General features: G+C 34.4%; 1 protein-coding gene across 1 annotated transcript; it reads left to right on the top strand.

The window, feature by feature from the left end:
- The first annotated feature begins 7,598 nt into the window (after nucleotides 1–7,598).
- LOC107840034 (copper-transporting ATPase PAA1, chloroplastic) lies at nucleotides 7,599–22,514 on the top strand. Its single transcript, XM_016683738.2, has 17 exons — nucleotides 7,599–8,194; nucleotides 8,296–8,349; nucleotides 9,021–9,174; nucleotides 12,022–12,096; nucleotides 12,210–12,487; nucleotides 13,494–13,727; nucleotides 13,947–14,045; nucleotides 14,192–14,341; nucleotides 14,492–14,638; nucleotides 14,919–14,969; nucleotides 15,067–15,245; nucleotides 16,794–16,932; nucleotides 18,043–18,140; nucleotides 18,309–18,549; nucleotides 19,788–19,991; nucleotides 20,818–20,898; nucleotides 21,724–22,514. The coding sequence occupies exons 1-17, from the start codon at nucleotides 7,730–7,732 to the stop codon at nucleotides 21,970–21,972; spliced, it is 2,898 nt and encodes a 965-aa protein (XP_016539224.2). The 5' UTR covers nucleotides 7,599–7,729; the 3' UTR covers nucleotides 21,973–22,514.
- Nucleotides 22,515–22,584: the final 70 nt, after the last annotated feature.

Genomic DNA, 22,584 nt, shown 5'->3' with positions numbered 1-22,584 from the left:
AATTTGAGGATTTCCTCTTGTACCCAAACGTGAAGCTTATCCTTGTTATCCTGCTGAATTTCAAGCATGAGTAGGCATTTTAAAATGTGTCATATCCAGTTGCACCGTGACAAATTCAGAAATATGCCAAAAATCGTATTTTTAAATGCTCCCAGTACATCCTCTCCAAAATATTCCTTTATCTCTTCACCGAAAGCACAGTTACATAAACTCCCCATATGCAATGAGTGTGGTGGGACTTTATCAATTCGGTATTTCCTGCCCTGGAAAAAATACATAATGCAATTAGCTTACAGTTACTGATTGTATGATGTTCATTTATACTTTCATAACATAAATCAGACCAACATTAAACAATTGTTACTCATGTATGAGGGTAGCTTATAACTGTATAAGTTAATATATACACTAAATTAACAAATGTATAAGGTTAACTTATACATCTGGAAATTAATATAATGTATTAAACATGTGTGATGGTTACCTATTAAACAACAGTTAGTCATGTATGAGAGTTATTTATACATTGACAATTAAACTGTTTAAATATATAATAATTTCAATCCAGCATATACACTACAATAACAAATGCACGAGGTTAACTTATACATCTAAAATTAATATAATCTGTTAGACATGTATGATGGTTACTTAATCATTAACAAATCACTTACATTAATGTATAATAAAGTCCAATCCTAACCATTCTATACATACACATGTTTGATGGTTAACTATTAAACAACATATACAAATGTATGATGATTAATATATACACTACATGTGTGATGGTTACCTATTAAACAACAGTTAGTCATGTATGAGGGTTATTTATACATTGACAATTAAACTGTTTAAATGTATAATAATTTCAGTTCCACATATACACTACAATAACAAATGTATGAGGTTAACTTATACATCTAAAATTAATATTATCTGTTAGACATGTATGATGATTACTTAATCATTAACAAATCACTTACATTAATGTATAATAAAGTCCAATCCTAACCATTCTATACATACACGTGTATGATGGTTACTTGTATCTAACAAATTCTTATTATACTAAAAAAGAAACTACATCTAAACATGTATAAGTGTAACTTATACATATAAAATTTTCAAAGAGTACCCTAATTAAACAACATATAGAAATGTATGATGGTTATGTATACATCTAACAATTAATGTCAGACAAAAACATAAACAGAAAATACACATGTATGAGGGTAACTTATACATTTCAAAAATTAATATCAGCTTTATTAGAATGTATAACCTTTACAATAATATTTCAGAACAACTATATTATACATGCATGTGATGAAACACTATTGTATGGTGTCTTATTATACATGTGTCAAATTATGAATACACTAAAAAAATACCTTCGGCAGACGTGGTCGACCAAAATCATCAAATTTCTTTTTACTTGCTTTTGAAGTAGACTTCTTCGATTTAGAAGCAACCTTATCCTTCAATTTCTTCATTATAATGGAGTCGTTTTTGTGCTTTGAGCGATTCTCTGCCCAATCAGGATCCTGTTCATCAAATGTAGCAGGAACAAATCCAAGTGGAATATCTTGTACAATTGCATCTAACTGAGTAATTTCTAAACTAAAACGTGGAAGATTATCCATTACCAATTAACACTATTTTAACTTAACTGTATTGTTAAATCGAACTAAAAAACAAGAAAATCTCAGATCTAACTTTTACCATATGAAAAATAACGAAAATATGAACTACTTAACTTGAATAAGATTGAACAATACTATAATTTGAACATGAAAAAAAAACAAAAATGAAAAACTCCTGTATTGATAAAGTTGAACAAAAAAAATTCAAAAAAATTAATGAAGTACAATATTAAAAACAATTAACTGTTGAATAACTTACAATTTGATAACCACAAGTAGAGGTTACTTCAAGAATGCCATAGAAGAGGGGTTTCAAAAATGGAGTAAAAAACGGCTTGATATTGGGAGCATAATGGAGTTAAAGACGGAAGCAAAAAATCGATTTTAACATGTATAATATTGATGAGAGAGAAAATACCAAATAGAGGAATTTTTGTAATTATTATGAAATTTGTGTAATTACTTTACCAATTGAGGATTTTTTGTAATTATGTAACTTAAATTTGTGTATATATATGTAATTCTTAGTTTTTATTAAACGTAACTAAGGAGGTTATCATGAACATAACTTCTTGTGTAGAAATCTAAGAATATTTCTTCCATATAAAAAGTAAGTATAACTTTATCAAAAGAATTTAGTTTAAAATAAGTGTCATTTTAGAAATTCAAGATAAAAATTTGTAGTATGCCTTTTCAGCTATTTCGTAAACTCCCTTCTTAATAGTGGACCATTTTCAAGAAATATTTATTAAATAGGAATAGTTAATAAATGACATATTTTATATATTAATACATGTATTAATGGAAATCATTTTATTAAGATGACACTTATTTTGATATGAACATAGTTAAATTTTTGGAGAGTTTCAGATGAACTTTGATGACATTCCATACTATGAAAAAAATAATTAATTTAGTTCACATACAAAATTCTAAATTTAATTTTATTCAAATAATGATTCAATTCTCAACTATACAAATTAGCAAAAAAAAAATGCATAAATTAAAACCAACGTCCCATATTTATCAACATCCCATATTTGTAATTCATATGATTTTGATGCTAACACATATTTAACAGAATCGAAACATAATGCCAAACATCTGTAACTTACCTTGATGACAACATCTATCAACCACTACTTAATTCAAATAATATTAAATACATATGAAATGGAAAAAAATTAACCCAAAGAGAAATTATTTTCATATAATAATGAATATTTTCAATTTCACCTTTCGAAATATTATAACAAAAAAAACTAATCTCAAAAGGTGAGTTTAATTTAGCCAAACCTTGTGTTTCGTATGTCCTGCCAAATAGACCAAAGAATTGTACTTTACGTTGAATTTTTACTTCATTCATGAATATTTTTGGAGAAATACTTATCAACTCTTCCGTACTGTAAATACTTTTGGAGAAACATTTGCTCGTTGTCTTCTTTGTCTCTTGCTATGTCTCTTTATCGCATTGTTGTATTATTTTACGGCCAGAATTAGTTATGTCTTTCATATCAGTCCCCTCGTATCTCTATACATCAGAGAAACTAAATATGCAATAAGCACCTTAATAACATAAATAAATAAAAGATAAAATTGTATATTTTAAATCTTATATATAAAATTCTAAAAAGAGATCAAGATACATACAAGTAGCAGGTTCTACACATCCATTAGGCTCTTCAATTAAAATTTAGAAAGAACAATAGGAAGATATAGATCAATCTGTTACGAGATACTTAAAAAAGGTATAAAACGTTTATAAAAAATACTTACTTAAAATAAAATTAATGTTAAAAAAACATAATTGCTACATAATTAAGATGAATTATGTTATAAAATATTTAAACAAGTATACAACTTTCATAGAAAACACTTACAATAGAAGTCATGCCTATGAAGGAAAAATAGTTTCTACATAATCGAATAAACAACATAGCTATATTTAATACATTGATAAAGTATATACCTGTTAGAAGAAAACTCAATATTAGTGTATTGTAGAGTTTGCTAAAAACAATACCAATAAAAACGAATAACTCTAAACGAATATATCAGCAGCAGCACATCCTTTAGCCTTACAATCAATTAAATTATTTATAATTAAATGGATAAACATGTTACATGTGCGCTTTACGTCAAATTGCCAATCAATATAAAATATATAAAAAAATAAAGATAGTCACGTAAATAAAAATTTATTTTTAAACATCACATAACAAATAATAATAACAAAAACAACATATAGTGACAAATTCGGAACTGCTACAAAACAATATCACTAAACCTACTCTTTACATAAAAATTACTCAAAGCACGTAAATTACAACAAAATAATACGATAATCAAGACAATGCAATTAAACTCAACTTTTACACAAGAATTCCTCGAAACCCGACCGGACATTCATCTACCTCCAGTATTAGGTAGAGAAAACAACATATACTAATAGAACAAAAACTACAATAATCGAGATATTAGGATAATATAATTAAACCTAATCTTTTACACAAAAAATTCCTCAAAATCAAATCGAATATTCTTCTGCAATATAAATTTGAACAGAGCAAAAACTAACAACAAAATAATATGATAATTGAGATATTAGAATTATACTCACCGGAAAAAGGTAAAAGCTTCAAAATAAAAATATTCCAAATAATATGTAATATGTAAAATAAGTATAAATTCCTATTCAACATTTTTTTTATAAAGGTCATATCTATTAAATTCAAGGACTTAGAACCCATGTCAAATTAGAGACGTCTCTTACTGCCACAGCCAAAAGGATCACAAAGTATTTAATACTTTCCTAGTGTGTATTGAAATTTCTTGAAAATGAGTACTCCTAACTTATTAAGGAGTTGAAAGTAAAAGTTTTTATTAATTAACAAATAAAATTCTACAAATGATCGAATCTTTTCTTGTGAATCGAAAAGTGCACGAATACTAACATAGAAAGGAAATTTCAAAGTCCTAAATAGAAGGAAAATAATTAAATGATAATTATTTGAAAAAAATAGTATAAGACGATTTTGTCTGTATTTTTTAACGAAAGGCAAAAAGTTCAAATCACTTTTTTAAGAGTTTTCAAACTTTTAATATATTATATAGATTATAGATATAGATATAGATTATAGATTATTATTATTAGTAGAAGTAATATTTGTCCTAGTCCTAATCCTAATAACTAGAGGATTACGTGAACTCTGTGATACTCCTATTTCTAACCGTTTTAGGCATGGTAGTTGATTAGCGCTCTTTCGCAATGTATATAAATCCGGATTGAGCATAATTTTGAATTCATCGTTATCATATTTGCTCTCTTAAAAATAAAAATCTCTGGGGTGAACTTCCAACATCAAATTCGCAAGCTAAGGTTGGTTTATAAGATTGAAGATCCATACTTGAGGGATTTCTATGCTACAACAATGAGTTATTATTATTAGCAAACCATTGATGATCAGTTGAGTACAAATTCCCAAAGTCATTATCTTGGTTTTCTGGAAGTTGATGGATTTCTTTGAAGATGTAGACGTAGTGCATATCCCCAGATCTTGAAACAAAATAGCACATAGTTTAGCTAAGTTCTCTACTTCATTATTACGAAACACTGTTTGGTTTGCTAATTTTTCTAGTTGGATTGTAAAGGATGTTATAGCATATATCCTTTAACGCTCTGAAACTTGACTTAATATAAATAGTAGTTAGTTGTCAAAAAAAAAATAAGAAATTATCTTGGTTATCTTCAACAAGCTCCAACGACAAATTATTTCAAGAGACTACATTGAGGATCAATACTTGTGGGATGAAGTCAATAATCAGCAAGCAGCTGGTCATGAATTCATTGATGGTGTCAGTGTCACAAGTGAAAGTCAACTCGTTATTAATAATGTCAACAACACAACTGAAAGGGAATTCGTTGATGATGACTTTAACACAATTGAAAGTGAATTCATCGATAACGCCAATGGCATAATTGATGATCTGATAGAGTACTTGATTTGAAACTGTGGCCCATATATGGAACGCAACAAGCTAAGGACGAAGTGGCCAATGAGGTGGTTATAGCAAATATGATGAAAACAAGAACTCATTGTGGTACTGAAGATACGATGGAGGAGAGATATATGTTATCTGCCAATGTGAATATGAGAATAATGAGACGATTGGCACTCTTGAATGTCTACATGAATATCATGCAAGTTGTATCAAACAATGGCTGCTCAAGGGGAAGAGATCTTGTCCAATTTGCAGGTCTTCCGTTTTGCCATCACAACAGCACATTTAGAATTTTATTTTTTTTCCCATCCGGTGTCCAGTGTCATCATTGGAGTCCGACTAATCCGGATCGCGCGTTACAGGGCCCATTAAGGTGGCAACACTCCCAACAGAATTTTCTCCATACCCAGGGTCGAACCCTCGACCTCTGGTTAAGGGTGGAGCAGTCCCATCTACCGCACCACAACCCATATTGGTCATTTAGAATTGACAAACAAGTAACTTAAACTGTTGATTTACACTCATAATGGATCCATAGAAGGAGGTTTTATTTCTTACACTCATATGAGTGATATACTGATGCACAGGATGTTGATCCATCCTTCTAGTTTATTTTTAAAAAAAATTGTGGAGATATTTTATCCATGTTATGCGCGGTAGAATATTTAGACATCTTATTTATGAACATAATGTGCTCATTTGGTAAAATTGAATAAGAATTGAATTTTTTTTATTTTTTTTTGATAATTTTCACTATGTTTCATGTTTATGAGAGAAAAGAAATATAATTACTAAATTCAAATTACTTATCCAAACAAATCTTATCGATAAATCAATTTAATATCAAATTATGTCCAAGCAAATACTAAGGGTTAGTGGTGAAAATTTGAACATTAAGTGGTCTTTCCTCCTAGCATTTTAATAGGACTCTAGTAAGATTTACCAGTCAGTCACACAGACTGTGTTTTAACAAAAAATTACAAATATTATCTTTTATTATAACTCAGATTCATTAGTTTTGATTATTGAGGTCTTTTCTCCTAACATTTACTCAGAAAATTAAGTGTGAACAAGCACGTGATAATCATGGATGTCAACCATATGTCAGTGGGTCTTTCTGCGTATCATTTGAATTTGCTCATTAAATTTTTAAAACTTGGTAGGCTAGTACCGTGAATATTAAAATAATGATACAATAGTACTTGCATTATATTTTTAATATATTTTAAAAATATTAAATTAATTATATTCAATAGGTAATATGATGAAATTATACCTACCATATAAATTAAGTTTTGATTTTTTTTAATTCTATTGCTGGCACAGAACTCATAATTAAATCAAAGCATTTCAATCAATGACAGAGCTAAGGTTTAGTTTACACATTTTATTGAAATCAATAACTTTGATCTAAATTTTATATTTCTATTTAGAATTTAATTGTATCTAATATAAATTGTTACTCTATTTATCTCAGTTTATATAAATAATATTTTTTTCATTTTAATCTGCACTAAAAGAATATAACATTTTTATGATTAGAAATAAAAATTTTCATTTATAATTTTCAACCACACTAATATTTAAAATTTATGTTATAAAAGTCTTATTTTTCTCTTTAAATTTATTTCAGATCAAATAATGATACATAGATTATGAAAAAAATATAAAACTCAATAGTAATTAAAAAACTAAATTTCAAACATATAAATCTTCAAATTTCGTTAATTTGAATATTCAACTTAAAAGTTGCCTTCTCGAATGAAAACAGTCAAAACACTAATCTTATTTTACTTTAAAAATAATATATTACTCCCCCAAAAAAGATAGCGAAGTAGTTGGTGGGCTACTTACACGTGAACAATAAATACTCGAACACCCACCTACCCCTATAGTGTAATTTTTATTAATCATGAAATTACACATTTACCCCTCTACTGCTTCATAAATCATAATCCGAATGATGAGGAGGTAAAAGGTGATAGAGTCACTGCCAAGTATTCCCAGTTTTCCCATTACGTGTATATTACGTTATTGACCTCACCGGCGGTACGGTACGGTACGTCACTGAAGATCTGCAAATGGAGTCTTCACTACTTACTTCACCGGCGGCAATTTCTCGTTTAGCAGCAACGAGAACTCTTAATTGCAATTGCAGTCCTGTAATTTCTCAGTTCCATCGCCATTTTTCTACTAGGCCAACTCAGTTTCTACTTCTGAGTCAACTCGCTCGGCGTCATCTTCGAGCCGTGTGTAACAGTGAGATTCGAGGTTTGAACCGGTTCGGACCGGTTTTGATATCGAGGAGTTTGGGAGCGGCGAGTTTGCGGCCGGTTCGGAAGGATTTGAGGAGTGTTTCGAGCTCCGCGGCTTCTTTTGCTGCTAATGGTGGAGGAAATGATGGCTCCGGTGGTAATGGCGGCGGCGGCGGTGGTGGTAATGGAGATGGTGCGACGGATGGAGGTAAGGAAAATCTTAGTGTTGTTGCTGAAACGGGTGAAGATATATCTGCTTTGTCCTCCGAAGTTATTATCCTTGATGTTAGCGTAAGTAAACTCGTATTATTTCTCCATTTTGTTTATGGATAATGCAATATCTGTAGTTTCGGAACTTTGAATGTTCGACAAATTTGTCTGTGCATTTTTAGGGAATGACATGCGGCGGCTGTGCATCGAGCGTGAAGAGAATTTTAGAAAGTCTAGTAAGTGTTCAATGTACTTCCAACTTAGGTCTTTCTCTTCAATTAAGCATCTCATGTTTATGCTGTAGGCCAAAAGTTATTGCAGTAGACTCTTGGACTGTTTGATGCTTATGAAAATGGTTAATTGTATCAAAATGATTATTAGCTCTCAGTAGCAAAGGGAAAAGCTAAATATACTATAGTCTTACTTGTCCTGGAGTATTTAATGTTTCCAACCGTGGACGTATCCTAATCAGTGGACTCAAACTCTCTATATGTAGTTTAAAATATGCACACACTCTTATGAATGAAATCCGTATCCATTGTCACAAAGGAATGGTGGGTACCATGGGACATTGTAACCACCAAGTCAGAAGTCTGAATATGCCTCTGGTTCAGGTCACATTGAAACATTCCTAGATAATCAGATTCTTTAATCGAAGACACGATTAGCTACCATAAGCCCAGAATATGTTCTCTTCATGTAGAGATCCTCTAGTAGTTTAGAGTGGAAAAGAAACTACCCCAAGAACTGTTCAGTTCTCTATGTTTTTTTTGCGTGCATAATTTAAAGATATTTCTGTGTTTACCTAGCGTTTTCTTTTATTACTTGTATTCCTAGTGCACATGTTTTCTATTTCTTTTATTTTTTAGTATTTTTCACTTGACATAAAGAAATTTTTTATCAACAGCCACAAGTTTCTTCTGCTACTGTAAATCTCACAACGGAGACGGCAATAGTGTGGCCAGTATCTGAGGTGAAGGTTGTACCGAATTGGCAAAAGCAGTTAGGGGAGACTCTTGCAAAGCATTTGAGTACCCATGGGTTCAAATCTAATGTTCGAGGTTAGTGTTTTTGTTGGTGTTAATTTGATGTGATTCCAATAGTGCCATTATTTATCACTACTGTATCATTAGCATAACGATTTCGTTGAAAATCTCCAAATGTGGAATATGCTTGCACTACTAGCAGTTAGCTATAGTTGTATATAAAAGTAATACGATTAACACTTCAAATGCTGGACAGGTGCTATACTAAGTAAATAGATGGTTCATATAAGATTCAGGATTTTTGTACATCTTCAACAGTTGTGTTGTTGTTGATGATTTTTCAAGAGCAGTTGCAAATTTGCAATGTCTTTTTGGTGCTTGGTCTTTCTACCGTCTCAAGGTTCCCCAGATTTGGTACTTTTGCCTATGTGTAGCTTTAGATCACCAGACAGTTGTTTACAAGAACCTAACTTGCTCCTCGCTATTTCTTTTAGAGTGATTTTAGATCAGCCTGACATTGTTTCCCTGTTTATTATTAGTCTAAGGCGAGTCATAGTTTCACACTATTGATTTAAAGGAAGGGAATACTGACTTGTGGGATCTCACTGGGTATGTTCTTGTTGATCAAAAAGGAAGGGAATAAGCTATGAACTAAAAATACAACTGAAACCCATCCACTGTCCCTCTTTCTCTTTTATCGGGGCTGAATGATATTGCTTTTCGTCTTAAGAGTATGAATTTAACTTAAGAGTTTGTCTCTGGTTTTGTGCTAAATGAACGAATATATACTTTTCCCGGATCCAAAAAGAATATATACTTGTTTTTGGTCCATTGGCATCTCTTAAATTTCAAGTAGATCAGAGAATGCAATACGCTTGGGGTTTTGTTACTTATGTGAAGCTTGGTGGGTAAATTGACAGGTGAGAGAGCCATTGAAGGGGAATTTTCATCATGAAAAGCTTTCTTGAAATGAGCAACCACTTTCCTTCATGGTATGTCCCTGTTACATTGACTAAAACCCTTCTCAGCAGCACCTCTTAGTCACTTCTCCCATCTTTGATGAAAATAGAACATATTAGGTCAAAATAATGATTTTGATTTTGACAACAAGGTCCTTTTCATCTATAGGTGAGAGTTTCTGCGGCAAGAATTGGTGGATTTGTTGAAGGGAGGAAATTCTATGAGGAGGCTCGTGCATTTTGGATAATTGTACCGAGACAAGTTTATAAATGTTATTAGTTAATAGGACCCATATTTCCATAAAAGTTCTGTAGTAGTTCAGGCCATGAAGGCATTAACTTTAAGGATATGCCATTTGTGTCCTTGTATCGTTTCCATTTACTATGAAAGTGAAGGGTATCTTTTAGGTTCTGTAATCTGATACTATGGTGTCATTTTGTAACTGTTGTGAAATTTTTGTTGTAGTAAGATTATATAACTTGTTGGCAGGGAAAATTTGGTGAACTTCAAAATTTTTATTGTGATGATGTAATCTGTTTTCTTCTCTAGTCGTTAGACAATACTTAAGTTTGGTCAACCTTCTCAGTCTCCTCCTTATAGTATCTTTTTTCTGGACATGGAACTCTGCCTTCAATTTGGGTTGTATTGCTGTGAGATAACAGATCATGTAAAACAAAGAATCTGCACAAAAATCAGATACATAAATTCACATCAATCTTTTTTCTAAAGGCTAGCTGGTTACCGCATTGCTCTGGTCGCTTATTGCATATGCTTAAGCACTAAGCAAAAAGTCAAAACTTGCTGCTAGTCTTCTACTCATGTTTTTTGCATCTACGCATTCCATTTCTGCCATTGTTTCAGATTCTTCATCAATTACAACTGCCTGTACCTGAGGTTCATCAATTGATTGCATATGGCTCAATCAATTCACTGGCCACATCATTAACTAAGAGAATAATTTCAGTTTTCAGCTGAAAATATCTGAACTAAAACACAAAACTGATACATATAAACACTTCAATACTAACCTGAACATTTAATCGTATAAACTAGAACTGTGAAGCATCTTCAGCATTTATGATTTATTCGTTTCACACATCCTCCATTTTGTATATCGTTTGTGTAATGTTTAACTTACTAAGAGATCCTCTGTTTATCTTGTCAATCACTTATGATAACTAGTCATGTGTGGGTTCTTTACCTTTAAAAGTAATCTCCTTGTATATGGGAGTTATTCCACGTTAATAAAATTATTTACCTTGTAAAGAAAACATATGATGTCTAATTTTTTATTGGTTAACTTGAACTGTTGTGGAGAATTAACCTATTCGTTAAAAGGCACTTCCTTAATTAGGGTTGATCCACAATTCTACATAAAAAGTAGGAAGGCAGAACGACCAAAAGAAACTTTGAGGTGATTCTTGCGACTGAAGTAGATTGCATTAGGTAGTTTTTGGAACATAAAGTTTGCGATGGAAAGGAGTAAGTATAAGGCAACTCATGATAATCAAACTAGAGAATAGTTTAAGTGGATGCACTTACGAATAATTTCCTGGATCTGCTTTTCAGTGCCCAACCATTTACTTCTTTTCCAAATCTTTTCTACTTGGAAGTATAATCTTGGAGAACTAATTCCCTTCACTTGTGTCCCCTTGCCTCCCGCCTAATCAAAATCAAGGTACATTAAATGATTATGGAAATGTTTGCGATAGTGATGCAGTTGTGAACATGATTGCTGATAAACACTTCCCGAATGAATTGATTTGTACAACACCACCGTTTGCAGTTGTGTAGACTCAACCTGACTAAACTTGTTTAGAAGAGTTGGACTAATTTTGTTGTTTTTATGCTTTTGGTTGAGTCTCCCAGTTTTGTCCCAACACTTTGTTTATGATTGCATAGCACTTTCTTGTTTGAAGTATTTCCATGTGTATCAGCGTGACATTGTCTAATTTAATGCAGATTCCAGAAGGGAAAACTACTTTGAAATATTTGAGAAGAAGATGAATGCAAAGCGTATTCAGTTGAAAGAAAGTGGTACTTGCCTTACTTAGGAGCTCCCTTTCCAGCCATTTTCTGAGATATCACATGTATGGGACTTTGTTGATCAGAAAGTAGTAACCACCATTAATAACCTTAAGTTTTAACAGGTCGTGGGCTTGTGGTCTCGTGGGCTTTATGTGCAGTGTGCCTTGTTGGGCATCTTTCTCATTTCCTTGGAGCTAAGGCTTCATGGATCCATGCAATTCATTCCACGGGTTTCCAGATGACTCTATCTCTGTTTACATTGCTTGTACCTGGTCGACAACTTATTATTGATGGTCTGAAAAGCCTAATTAAAGGATCACCAAACATGAACACATTAGTTGGTCTTGGGGCCTTGTCATCGTTTGCTGTGAGCTCAATGGCAGCCTTAATACCTACACTGGTAACTATTTTTACCAATATCTTGTACTTTGTTACGGTGGATAAACATTTCGTATAAAGACTTGAGGCGTACACATCATGTAATCAGGTTCTGCCAGGATTGCCTGCTTGGGAAAAATACTGGAGTATTAGAATATATCTATTCATCCAGAAGCCCTTTGACTGTTAATCATTATGAATTTACCAAAATCTTAAATAGCAGCTTATAAAGTTATACAAACCCCTAAAACTTAAATCTGAACCTAAAACCACTATCATGCCCCGAAAATGATGCATTGTGCTCTCATAGTATTGCTCTGTACTGCCTTCACGTTTGCTTTACCTGCTGAATTTTATGTATAATGTACCTAAATATTATCAAATGGAATAATTTCTAGATGGTCAATATGATCCATGGTAAGGCAAAACTGAATGTTACCAGAATATTGGTGGGAATATATCGGACAATAAAGCTAGGAGGCTCTGACTGGACTTATTTAAAGTTCCTAAAGGCTTGCAGTGTAAATATGTTCTATTGTTTGTTGAGGCTCCACTGTCTATTTATTTAGAAAATGGGGTAATCCGTAAACATAGATATTAATCAATGAGCTTTAGAAGCAAGCATCCTCTATTAAGTGCATCCAATTAGGAAGGCTTGCAGTGTAAATATGTTCTATTGTTTGTTGAGGTTCCACTGTCTATTTATTTAGAAAATGGGGTAATCCGTAAACATAGATATTAATCAATGAGCTTTAGAAGCAAGCATCCTCTATTAAGTGCATCCAATTATTCCTAATAAAAAACATGCGGCCAATTATCTTTACAAATAAGAATCCCTTGTATTCTTCAGGTGGAGCCTTTAGGAGCTTTCCCTGTAGCACAGTAATACTTGCCATTTAAAAAGAAAAAAGTAAAAGAACTTTCCTGCAGTAAAGTATTGCATTGCTTCCCAGTCGTTCAGAGAGATTGTTGTCAGCTTTGATCAGTTATACCTGCAGCTAGCATTCATCTAATGACCTTTCCTTTAGGGTTGGAAAACGTTCTTTGAGGAACCTGTTATGTTGATTGCTTTTGTCTTGCTTGGAAGAAACCTTGAGCAGCGAGCTAAAATTAAAGCCACAAGCGACATGACAGGCCTTCTCAATGTCTTGCCATCTAAAGCAAGACTTGTGGTCACTGGGGATTCAGGGGAATCGAGCTCCAGTGTTGAAGTTCCTTCTAACAGTCTGTCAGTCGGAGATCAGATCATTGTTTTACCTGGGGTAAGTAAGCTGTGCATCGTCTTCACATTGCATTGTACCTTTCGGTTTACTTGAACCTGTTTCTTGTGGAGCTGGGAAGTTCTTACTTGAATCGACTGTGTTGTCAATCTCTCTCTTCTGTTATGTACAAGTGTAAAATGATGCACATTTGATCTATAGAAATATTCTGATCAGAATTAGCAACAACAGCAATTGAATTTACTGTTTGTTGAAATTCAGGACCGTGTTCCAGCTGATGGAATTGTCACGGCAGGTAGAAGCACAGTTGATGAATCAAGTTTTACGGGGGAGCCATTACCTGTCACTAAATTAACTGGGGTAGTCAGCCTATCTTCTCATATCACCTACTGCTTTCCTCTTTTAAACATTTGCTTTATGGGTGATCAGATCTCCAGTTTAAAGTTTTATCTGATTTCTCTTCTTCAATTCGTATAATATCATGATAGGTTATTTTTATGAATTAGGCTGAAGTTGCAGCAGGAAGTATAAACCTTAATGGAACACTTACTGTTGAAGTGCGACGACCAGGTGGTGAAACTGCAATTGGGGACATTGTTAGATTAGTAGAAGAAGCACAAAGTAGAGAAGCTCCTGTACAGCGGTTGGCTGACAAGGTTCCATTTTAAACCTATGTTTCCTCAAGTATACAATAGTGGCAGTTGGAGATTTATGTGGTTCACCCAAATGACTCTAATATTGCTTGCAAAAGGAATTTGATTTGTAGGCTTGTCCTGTAAACAGCTTAACTTGCTTCTATTTACTAGGTTGCTGGGCATTTTACCTATGGGGTAATGACGCTTTCTGCTGCCACATTTATGTTCTGGAATCTTTTTGGTGCTCGCCTCCTGCCTCCTGCCCTTTATCATGGAAGTGCTGTTTCGCTAGCGTTGCAGCTCTCATGTACTGTGATGGTATGTTAGTGTATAAACTTGTATGTACTGAGTTGATTTTCAATAATCACCCACAAGGTTCAAGTTTGGCATATTCCGCGACGTCCAGCAAGACAATTTATCAAATCTGATTGAGTAATCCTTCTGTAAAATCTTTTTGACTCTCCACTGCTGCTGTTTCCATATTGTTTCTAATTTAATGCTCTTTTTTGCATCATGTGGGCAAGGGTATGCTTACATCCGATGATTATAATTATATCTCTTTGTTTCACAGTTATTAGTTTCTGGTTTGTGGTTGCAGGTTATTGCCTGTCCATGTGCACTTGGTCTTGCCACTCCTACTGCTGTGATGGTAAAGAAATATAGTATCGTACTGTACTGTCATGTAATTCCAGGGGTGGTCCTAACACTTGATGCATACTAATGATTTTAGACATTTTTGTGTAAAGGTTGGAACCTCACTTGGTGCCACTAAAGGCTTGCTTTTGCGTGGTGGAAGTGTCCTAGAAAGATTCTCAACGGTAGATACAATTGTGTTTGATAAGACTGGGACACTGACTATTGGTAGACCAACTGTGACCAAAGTTGTGTCTCAAGGTCAAGGCCATCAAGAATATGCAGATGCAAGGTTGAGTGCATACTTTAGTGTATTCATACTACGTCTCTCCTGGCTGTATTAGGCGTTCCAAAATGCAATCCACTTTCTTGAAAAGGATAGTTTGATCTTCTTCAGTAAAAAGGAAAGCAAAAAGGAAAGTGCTGATACATTATATTTAACTTAAAAAAAAAATGAAACCCATTTTTTCTTATAAAAATATATTTTGTTTGATAGTAAATTTTTTTCTTTCCTACTCATAAGAAGTAAGGTCAGCATGTTTTCTAACATAAACTTTACGATTCACACTTTAATTCTTTCACTTAATAGGCATGTTGTGCAAACATAGACTATCATACTAGAATGAAAGGAGTAAGTTTTCTGTGTATTTCCATAATTCCATCCTTGCATTCTTTATCCTATAGATCTGACTATACATGATTAAAGTACTTTCTGTCAAGATACTTTAAAAAAAAAATTAATTGAGAAAAATGTCAGGAAGAAATGAATAGTGATTGAAACGTGGAAAGACAAAATAATGCAAATCCTTGAATTTATTATTCAGGGAGACTGCAGTGAGTTCTGCATGCATTGTAGAGGTCAGTCACATGTATACTATGTGTCCAACTTTTGGGCTGTAGCAACTGAGGAAATTGATTCTTCTTTATAGCATTTTCCTTGGATAATATGTTATTAATCATAAAAGTAAGAACTTGTTAATGGATTGACTTTGTTTTAAGAATACACTATCTAATGGGTAAATTCCGGAGTCTCTCTCTTACCTTGGCTACGACTTCGTGATATGCGGACACCCACAAGAAAAGTATCTAGTGTTAGTGCTTCTTATTTGTTTTCTCGTAAGAAAATGGACCTTGAGTCTAATCCAACTCCAAAACTAGCTCATGAGGAGACAACACTCCATCCTCCAACTATTCTTCAAACCAATGTGGTTTAGCACCTTTTCGTGCACTTAGATATCTACACCTGAACGATATAATATGGCCCAATATTGGGTAAACCAAGAATTAGGATGGGTTTGGTTGTGATACCATGTTAAGAAAATAGACCCTGTGTCTAAATTAACCAAAAGTTAGCTTATGAGGTGAGCATTAAGGTGAGCTTCCAAGAATAAGTAAGGAGATAACAACCTATTCCCTCAACCAATGTGGGACAAAACTTTTGTTTCTCATATACTTGTTTTGTATTATTTGAATGATGGATATGCTAGAAAGAGAAAAATCCTGAATGTGATTCTGCATGATGGAATAAGAGCAACCAGTGTGCATTTAACCACCTTTATATTCATCGCCAAGTCATCTCTTGTTCTAGCTGTTCACTTCTTTTTCTCTGTCCTCCCTTTTCTACATTATGCTAGTCGTCTTTTTTATGCTGCTCCCATCTATTGCTTTCTAAGTTCCGGTGTTGGATGTTAGTGGTCAATCTTTGGATTTTTTTTTCTTTGATAACAGAATTTTGAAAGGTGAAAAATGTTTAAAATTTAAGGGAAATTGAGACACCTTCTAGTAAAAGAAAAGGTGTCAATGGTATTCATTGGAAATAATGACCCAAGTTTTGGTGCAGACAAGATTCGACTTCACCTTATCAGTGGTCAGAAGTTGATATTCTGAAGTTTGCTGCTGGAGTTGAATCAAATACGAATCATCCAATTGGAAAAGCAATTGTAGAGGCTGCTCAGTCTGCAAATTCTCCAAAATTGAAGGTATTTCTCAGGTTCAGTGCTCCTTTTTCAGTGTTTTCCTATTTCTTTTTAGGAACGGTATCCAGATTTATGCACATGAACTTTGTCTTCGAGAATCTTAGCCCTTTGAGTTGCATGATATATTAACAGTATTTTTCCATGTTATACTTCTCAGGTTCAGTGTTCCTTTTTCAGTGTTTACCTATTTCTTTTTAGGAACGGTATCCAGATTATGCACATGAACTTTGTCTTCGAGAATCTTAGCCCTTTGAGTTGCATGATATATTAACTGTATTTTTCCATGTTATCTTTCTCTTATCACGTATGCACGCGCACACACATTGGCGAAGCAATGATAATTTGGTTTTAAGACATTTAGTATATCGTCATCTGCACTATGCAACGAACTTGTACAGTTCTCCAAATTGTGATTTTATAAAGTCTAGCACCCTCATTAGAATAGTCGAATGGAATCGAATATACCTTTTTTTTCAATTAACAAGGTTCAGTTTGCCCCTGGACACATCTTGAATCTGTTGAATTGTGTAAACATCATCTAAGCTTTAAGTTGTTAGAGATAAACACTTCTATTTATTTGTTTAAGTTTGCAACGGCCAGCTCATGTGCAGGCATGTTTTTTTTGCTTCGACTATGGAACCATTTTGTTGGTGGATAGCAGTGAGACTCGGAACTGCTGTCATGCGATGTTGCATACCTTCATTGCATGTACCATCTCACTAAAGTTTAAGCTGTTGGAGAGAAGATCTATTTATTTACTTAGATCTGCAGTGAAATCTGCCATGATTATTTGCTGTGTCGCTTGTTTATCTTACTCTAGACTAGCTGGAGTTTAACTATGTCTTAATCAGGCTTAGTTGAGGAAGAGGGTTGCTGTTATTGTGTTGCTTATTCTTTTGTGTCAGCCTTCCCCGCTCTCGTATTCTTCACCTTTATCTGACACATGCTATGTTCTATTTGTGCTGGCTGAGCATTAAGATGCAGAGGAAACTAAAGCCTTACAATTTCATTGTTAAATCCATGGGTATTGTTGGGCTTAGATATTTGTTGTGTCCGCTGTCAATATATAGCAAGTGTGAATGGTTTTCATATTTCTTAAATACGTCCATGCAGGTTTTTGATGGAACATTCATGGAGGAGCCTGGATCTGGTGCTGTAGGGTATATTGATAATAAAAGGATTTCTGTTGGCACACTAGAGTGGGTCAAAAGGTAGTTTCTTCTCTCTGTATTTAGTTGATTGTCTTTTTCAGTTGGACAATCTTAATACAACAACAACAACAAACCCAGTGAATTCCCACCAAGTGAGGTCTGGAGTTGGACAATCTTAATATCCTTCTTAAATACAGTCATGTTTTGATACTACTCCAAACTTTGCAGACATGGAGTTCTTGAGAATCCGTTCCAAGAATCTGATGACTTAAAGAATCAATCGGTAGTATATGTGGGAGTTGATGGCGTCCTTGCTGGTCTAATTTATGTTGAGGACCAAATCAGAGAAGACGCAAGGCATGTTGTTGAATCTTTGTCGAAACAAGGGATTAGCACTTATTTACTATCTGGCGACAAAAAGAATGCTGCCGAGTACGTTGCATCTGTTGTTGGCATCCCTAAGGAAAATGTAAGAAGTTTCTACTCTTTTAAGACCAGAAACTCCAAAATAGTTAGGGGCTGTTCTTTGTGTACCTCTTTGTATGTTTACAGGCTGCAAGGTGGACCTGATGTTTCCTCAGGATATAGCTAAAGATAGGACGTGTCTGCTGCTCTGAAGAGAACAACATAGATCGTAAAAGCAAATTGTCTAAAACTGATAAGAGGAAGTTTTTATGGGCTTTATAATAATAAGACCTTAAGTCTCTGGCATCATTACTTACAGAATCTGTAAGTTGCGTCATTCATTACCTATCTAGTAAGATAAGAAAGAATGGTTCAAGTCCTTAGCTGTCAGTTCTCGAGTTTGTTCTTAAAAGAGTATACAGCTTATTATGGGGTGAGCCACACCAATATATGAACTACACTGAAATATGTGAAAGGGTTAGCTCATTTAGATTGGTTTCTCTATAGGTCTGGTACATATGTAGGCTCTTTATGGAGAAGTGCTGAGTAGAAATTAAGGCCAATCTATTAGTCCATGATAGCTAATAGAAATTAGCATCTGATTCCTTTTATTCAACAGTTGATAGTGCCTAACTAAATAGAAATGTGGTGAATCAAATTTTCCTGTTCCCTTCCCTTCTAAAGATTTTCATGTGAGATGGATAATCCGTTCAAATTTATTACAGTAGAGAGAGCCATATAGTCGTGAAACTAGGTGTTCTGCAAAGGATAAGATATGCGACTATCACTATGCATAGAAGATCTCCTGTTTTCAGTATCTTCAAATTGAATAGAAGTTGAATAATCCAACTTTATGGATCAATTTGTGGGGCTTCCTCCTAATATAGCAGAAAGAACAGAGAGCCTAAAGTCAAGGTGCATAGCGGTCTTAAAGCTAAAACGACGTCTCTCTCATTGATAATTGATTAATATTTGACATCTCTCTGCCTAATAACATGCGCAGATCTGAATTTGCATATGTTTTGGCCAAAATTCTAATCCCCCAGTTATACCCTATTTTTCTTCGTTCCAGGACGAGACACAGATTCCTTCTCATCATTATTCCTTATGTTAGTTTCTAAATTTCAGATTCTCATTAGGTGAAGGTAGCAAAGACAAGTTTTCCTTCTTCATCCTAAGAAACCTAGCTGTTACTTGGAAGTAATAGTTGTTAAACAATTTTTGACCTTTGTTGAAACACATTACAACGAATTCTACATCAGTTAACGAGAAAATGCCAATAAGGTTGATGGCTGAACGCAGGTATATTATGGAGTCAAACCAGATGAAAAGAATAAATTTGTAAGCAGACTACAAAAGGATCAGAAAGTTGTAGCTATGGTCGGTGATGGAATAAATGATGCTGCAGCCTTGGCATCAGCACATGTAGGAATAGCTATTGGTGGTGGAGTTGGAGCTGCAAGTGATGTGTCTTCTATTGTACTGATGCATGATCGGTTATCTCAGGTTTTGCTTCGCTCCTATTAGCAACTTTCACAGCTTTCATGTACTTTCTTTTCTGGAACTAGAGTAACCTGGCTTCAGTTTCTGACTCTATGGAAGATTGGACAAACAGTCTCTTGTTCTGGTCTTAAGGTTTTAGCTTTCAGAACACATGCTGAGTATATTGTAATGCTAAGATTTGCGAACACTTGAATCAAATCAACGGATGGAAATAGTTATTACATTGTAGTAAAGGATGTTTGGAACAGACGAGTACTTTCTCTAAAAGATCATGTACAACAATAACACATACCCAGTGTATTTCCACATAGTGGGTTCTGGGGAGGGTAATGTATACGCAGTCCATACCACTACCTCAAATGAAGTAGAGAGGTTGTTTGCGATAGACCCCTGGCTCAGGATTGATAACAGTATAAAAAACAAAAAACATAAAAGCACACAACAAAATGGGATACCACGCTGCTAGCTAATACAGGAAACAAGACAACCACAAGATAATACTATAAACTATCCATTCGAAATCATAGCACCAAAGCACCACGAACAAGAAACTCCAGACGCAGACAAAGCACTCTTCCCTACTGTATGGTTTCCTCCATCTCCATTTATTCGGTTACTGTCTTAAAAAGAAATTGTCTAGAGACAAAAATTCGGAAGCGGCTTCTTAAGAGGGTTTCTCTTTTAGTTCTTGCTCTTTGTCATGTTTTTAGGGTATGTTAAGCCTTTGAAATCATGTGAGGACTTCTGGATCAATGGATGCTAGTATTTCTCCATGATGTTTCATCATGCACGTTGTATTATGATTTTTAACTTAAATCTCCTTCTGCAGTTGCTCGATGCTCTGGAGCTAAGCAGGTTAACAATGAAGACTGTAAAACAAAATCTTTGGTGGGCTTTCGGATACAACATCGTAAGTTTTTCAGTATCAGCTCTCCATGAGAACAGGAAGTATTTCTATGTGCATTACCATCTTAGACAAGTAAATTGATTAAGCTAAAGAGATAGTATCAATTCCCTATATGCAAATCATTGGTTAAAGATTTAAATACCCATGCTCGAGGCTTATTCAAACTTGTGGGAGGGGGAAAGACTCTTGCTTCTCTTTCCTTCGTAGTAAGTCATTCCTTTTGGACGCCTACCAAATCGCTGTAAGTTTGCCTGGAATCACTGATGGAAATGCTATTCGTTCTTTTTTTTTCCTAGTTGCCCCCCAAACAGATCCCATCCCAGGGATGCATCTTTCAAGACCTTGAGTAGTATGTCACATATTGAAGATCTAAACACACGTGTAACACGTGTGATACAATAATAATCTTGCTGCTGAAAAATTGTGTCATGCGCAGAAACTACCTGTGTGAAGTTGCATGTTTAATTTGGAGAATGCGGAGCCATGTTTTAATCACATTCCAAAGTTACCCCCATAATTTTTGCAAGTAAAGAGAAGGGAGGGAAACAAGATTACTGGTCAGCTGCTCGTGCACACACACAGATGCGTGTGGGCACATACTAGAAAAAATCATAACAAAACATACGAGTTTTGAGTTGACTCCTTACGATTCAAAGAGGCTGTGCCTTTGACAAATCTAAGATCCAAAAGAAACCTTCGTATGATAATCTTAAAATTCTGTTCTCTAGAAGACCACTGTCAATTACTCGGTGTCTAGCTTTGAGTTATTATTACATTTTCTTCAGTTTCTTCTTACTATGTCCTTCCTCTTTATCTTTGCTCCAACAGGTTGGAATTCCTGTAGCTGCTGGAGTCCTGCTGCCATCTACTGGAACTATGCTTACTCCGTCAATAGCAGGAGCTCTCATGGGCTTAAGCTCTATTGGCGTAATGACAAATTCATTGTTGCTGAAACTCAAGTTTAAATCAAGGCAGAAGGAAATCCATGGATCATCAGTAATAGTTGATATCCCCTCTGATTCTGATAGCTTGGATCAAGAAAAGTTGGGACATCCATATCCAACCTCCAGAGAGTGAATATTCACTAGCCATGTCAGTGATTGATTCCGACGTTCAGTTAGGCCTTCGCTTGGGATACCAATCAGTTGAAGGGAGTTTGACCTTGTAATTGCCGCAGTTTGGAGGGACAGGGACGAGGGACTGTGCTTCAGCTCAAGCCTATCAGCCATCAGATTCTAATGGATCCCGCTCCCTGAGGTTTTACATGTTTAGGGGATGCGGATTTATGTTCATCACGGACTTCACACGATAACTATACACTAAATTTCTAGGCAGTGAATTGACCTGTCTCGGAAATTGCAAAGCAATATTGTTAAGCATTCAATGTGTAAAAGTTGGATCGTGCAAAGATAATGCCACACCTAGATTCCAGTAAATTAGGCAGAAATGTCATCCGCAGATAGCTTCTGTTTTTACCAAATCCTTGATCTAGTACGGCATGTCAAAGAAGGAATAGAAAGTGCTTCGAAAGACGCCGGCTACCTTCTTACTGACAGCACAATTCATCCCTGAACTTATTTAATCTAATTATATAGGCCTCATTGTCGGATTCTTGAACATTTTTAGGTGGAGGCTTTTCATCCGTATGTCGAATAGATAGAATATTTGAAAATCAAGTAACATCCATAG

The sequence above is a fragment of the Capsicum annuum genome, chromosome 8, assembly GCF_002878395.1.
Source record: "Capsicum annuum cultivar UCD-10X-F1 chromosome 8, UCD10Xv1.1, whole genome shotgun sequence".
NCBI classification, from domain to species: domain Eukaryota; kingdom Viridiplantae; phylum Streptophyta; class Magnoliopsida; order Solanales; family Solanaceae; genus Capsicum; species Capsicum annuum.
Note: the sequence above shows the minus strand (reverse complement) of the source record. Positions and strands in the feature narration are given on the sequence as shown.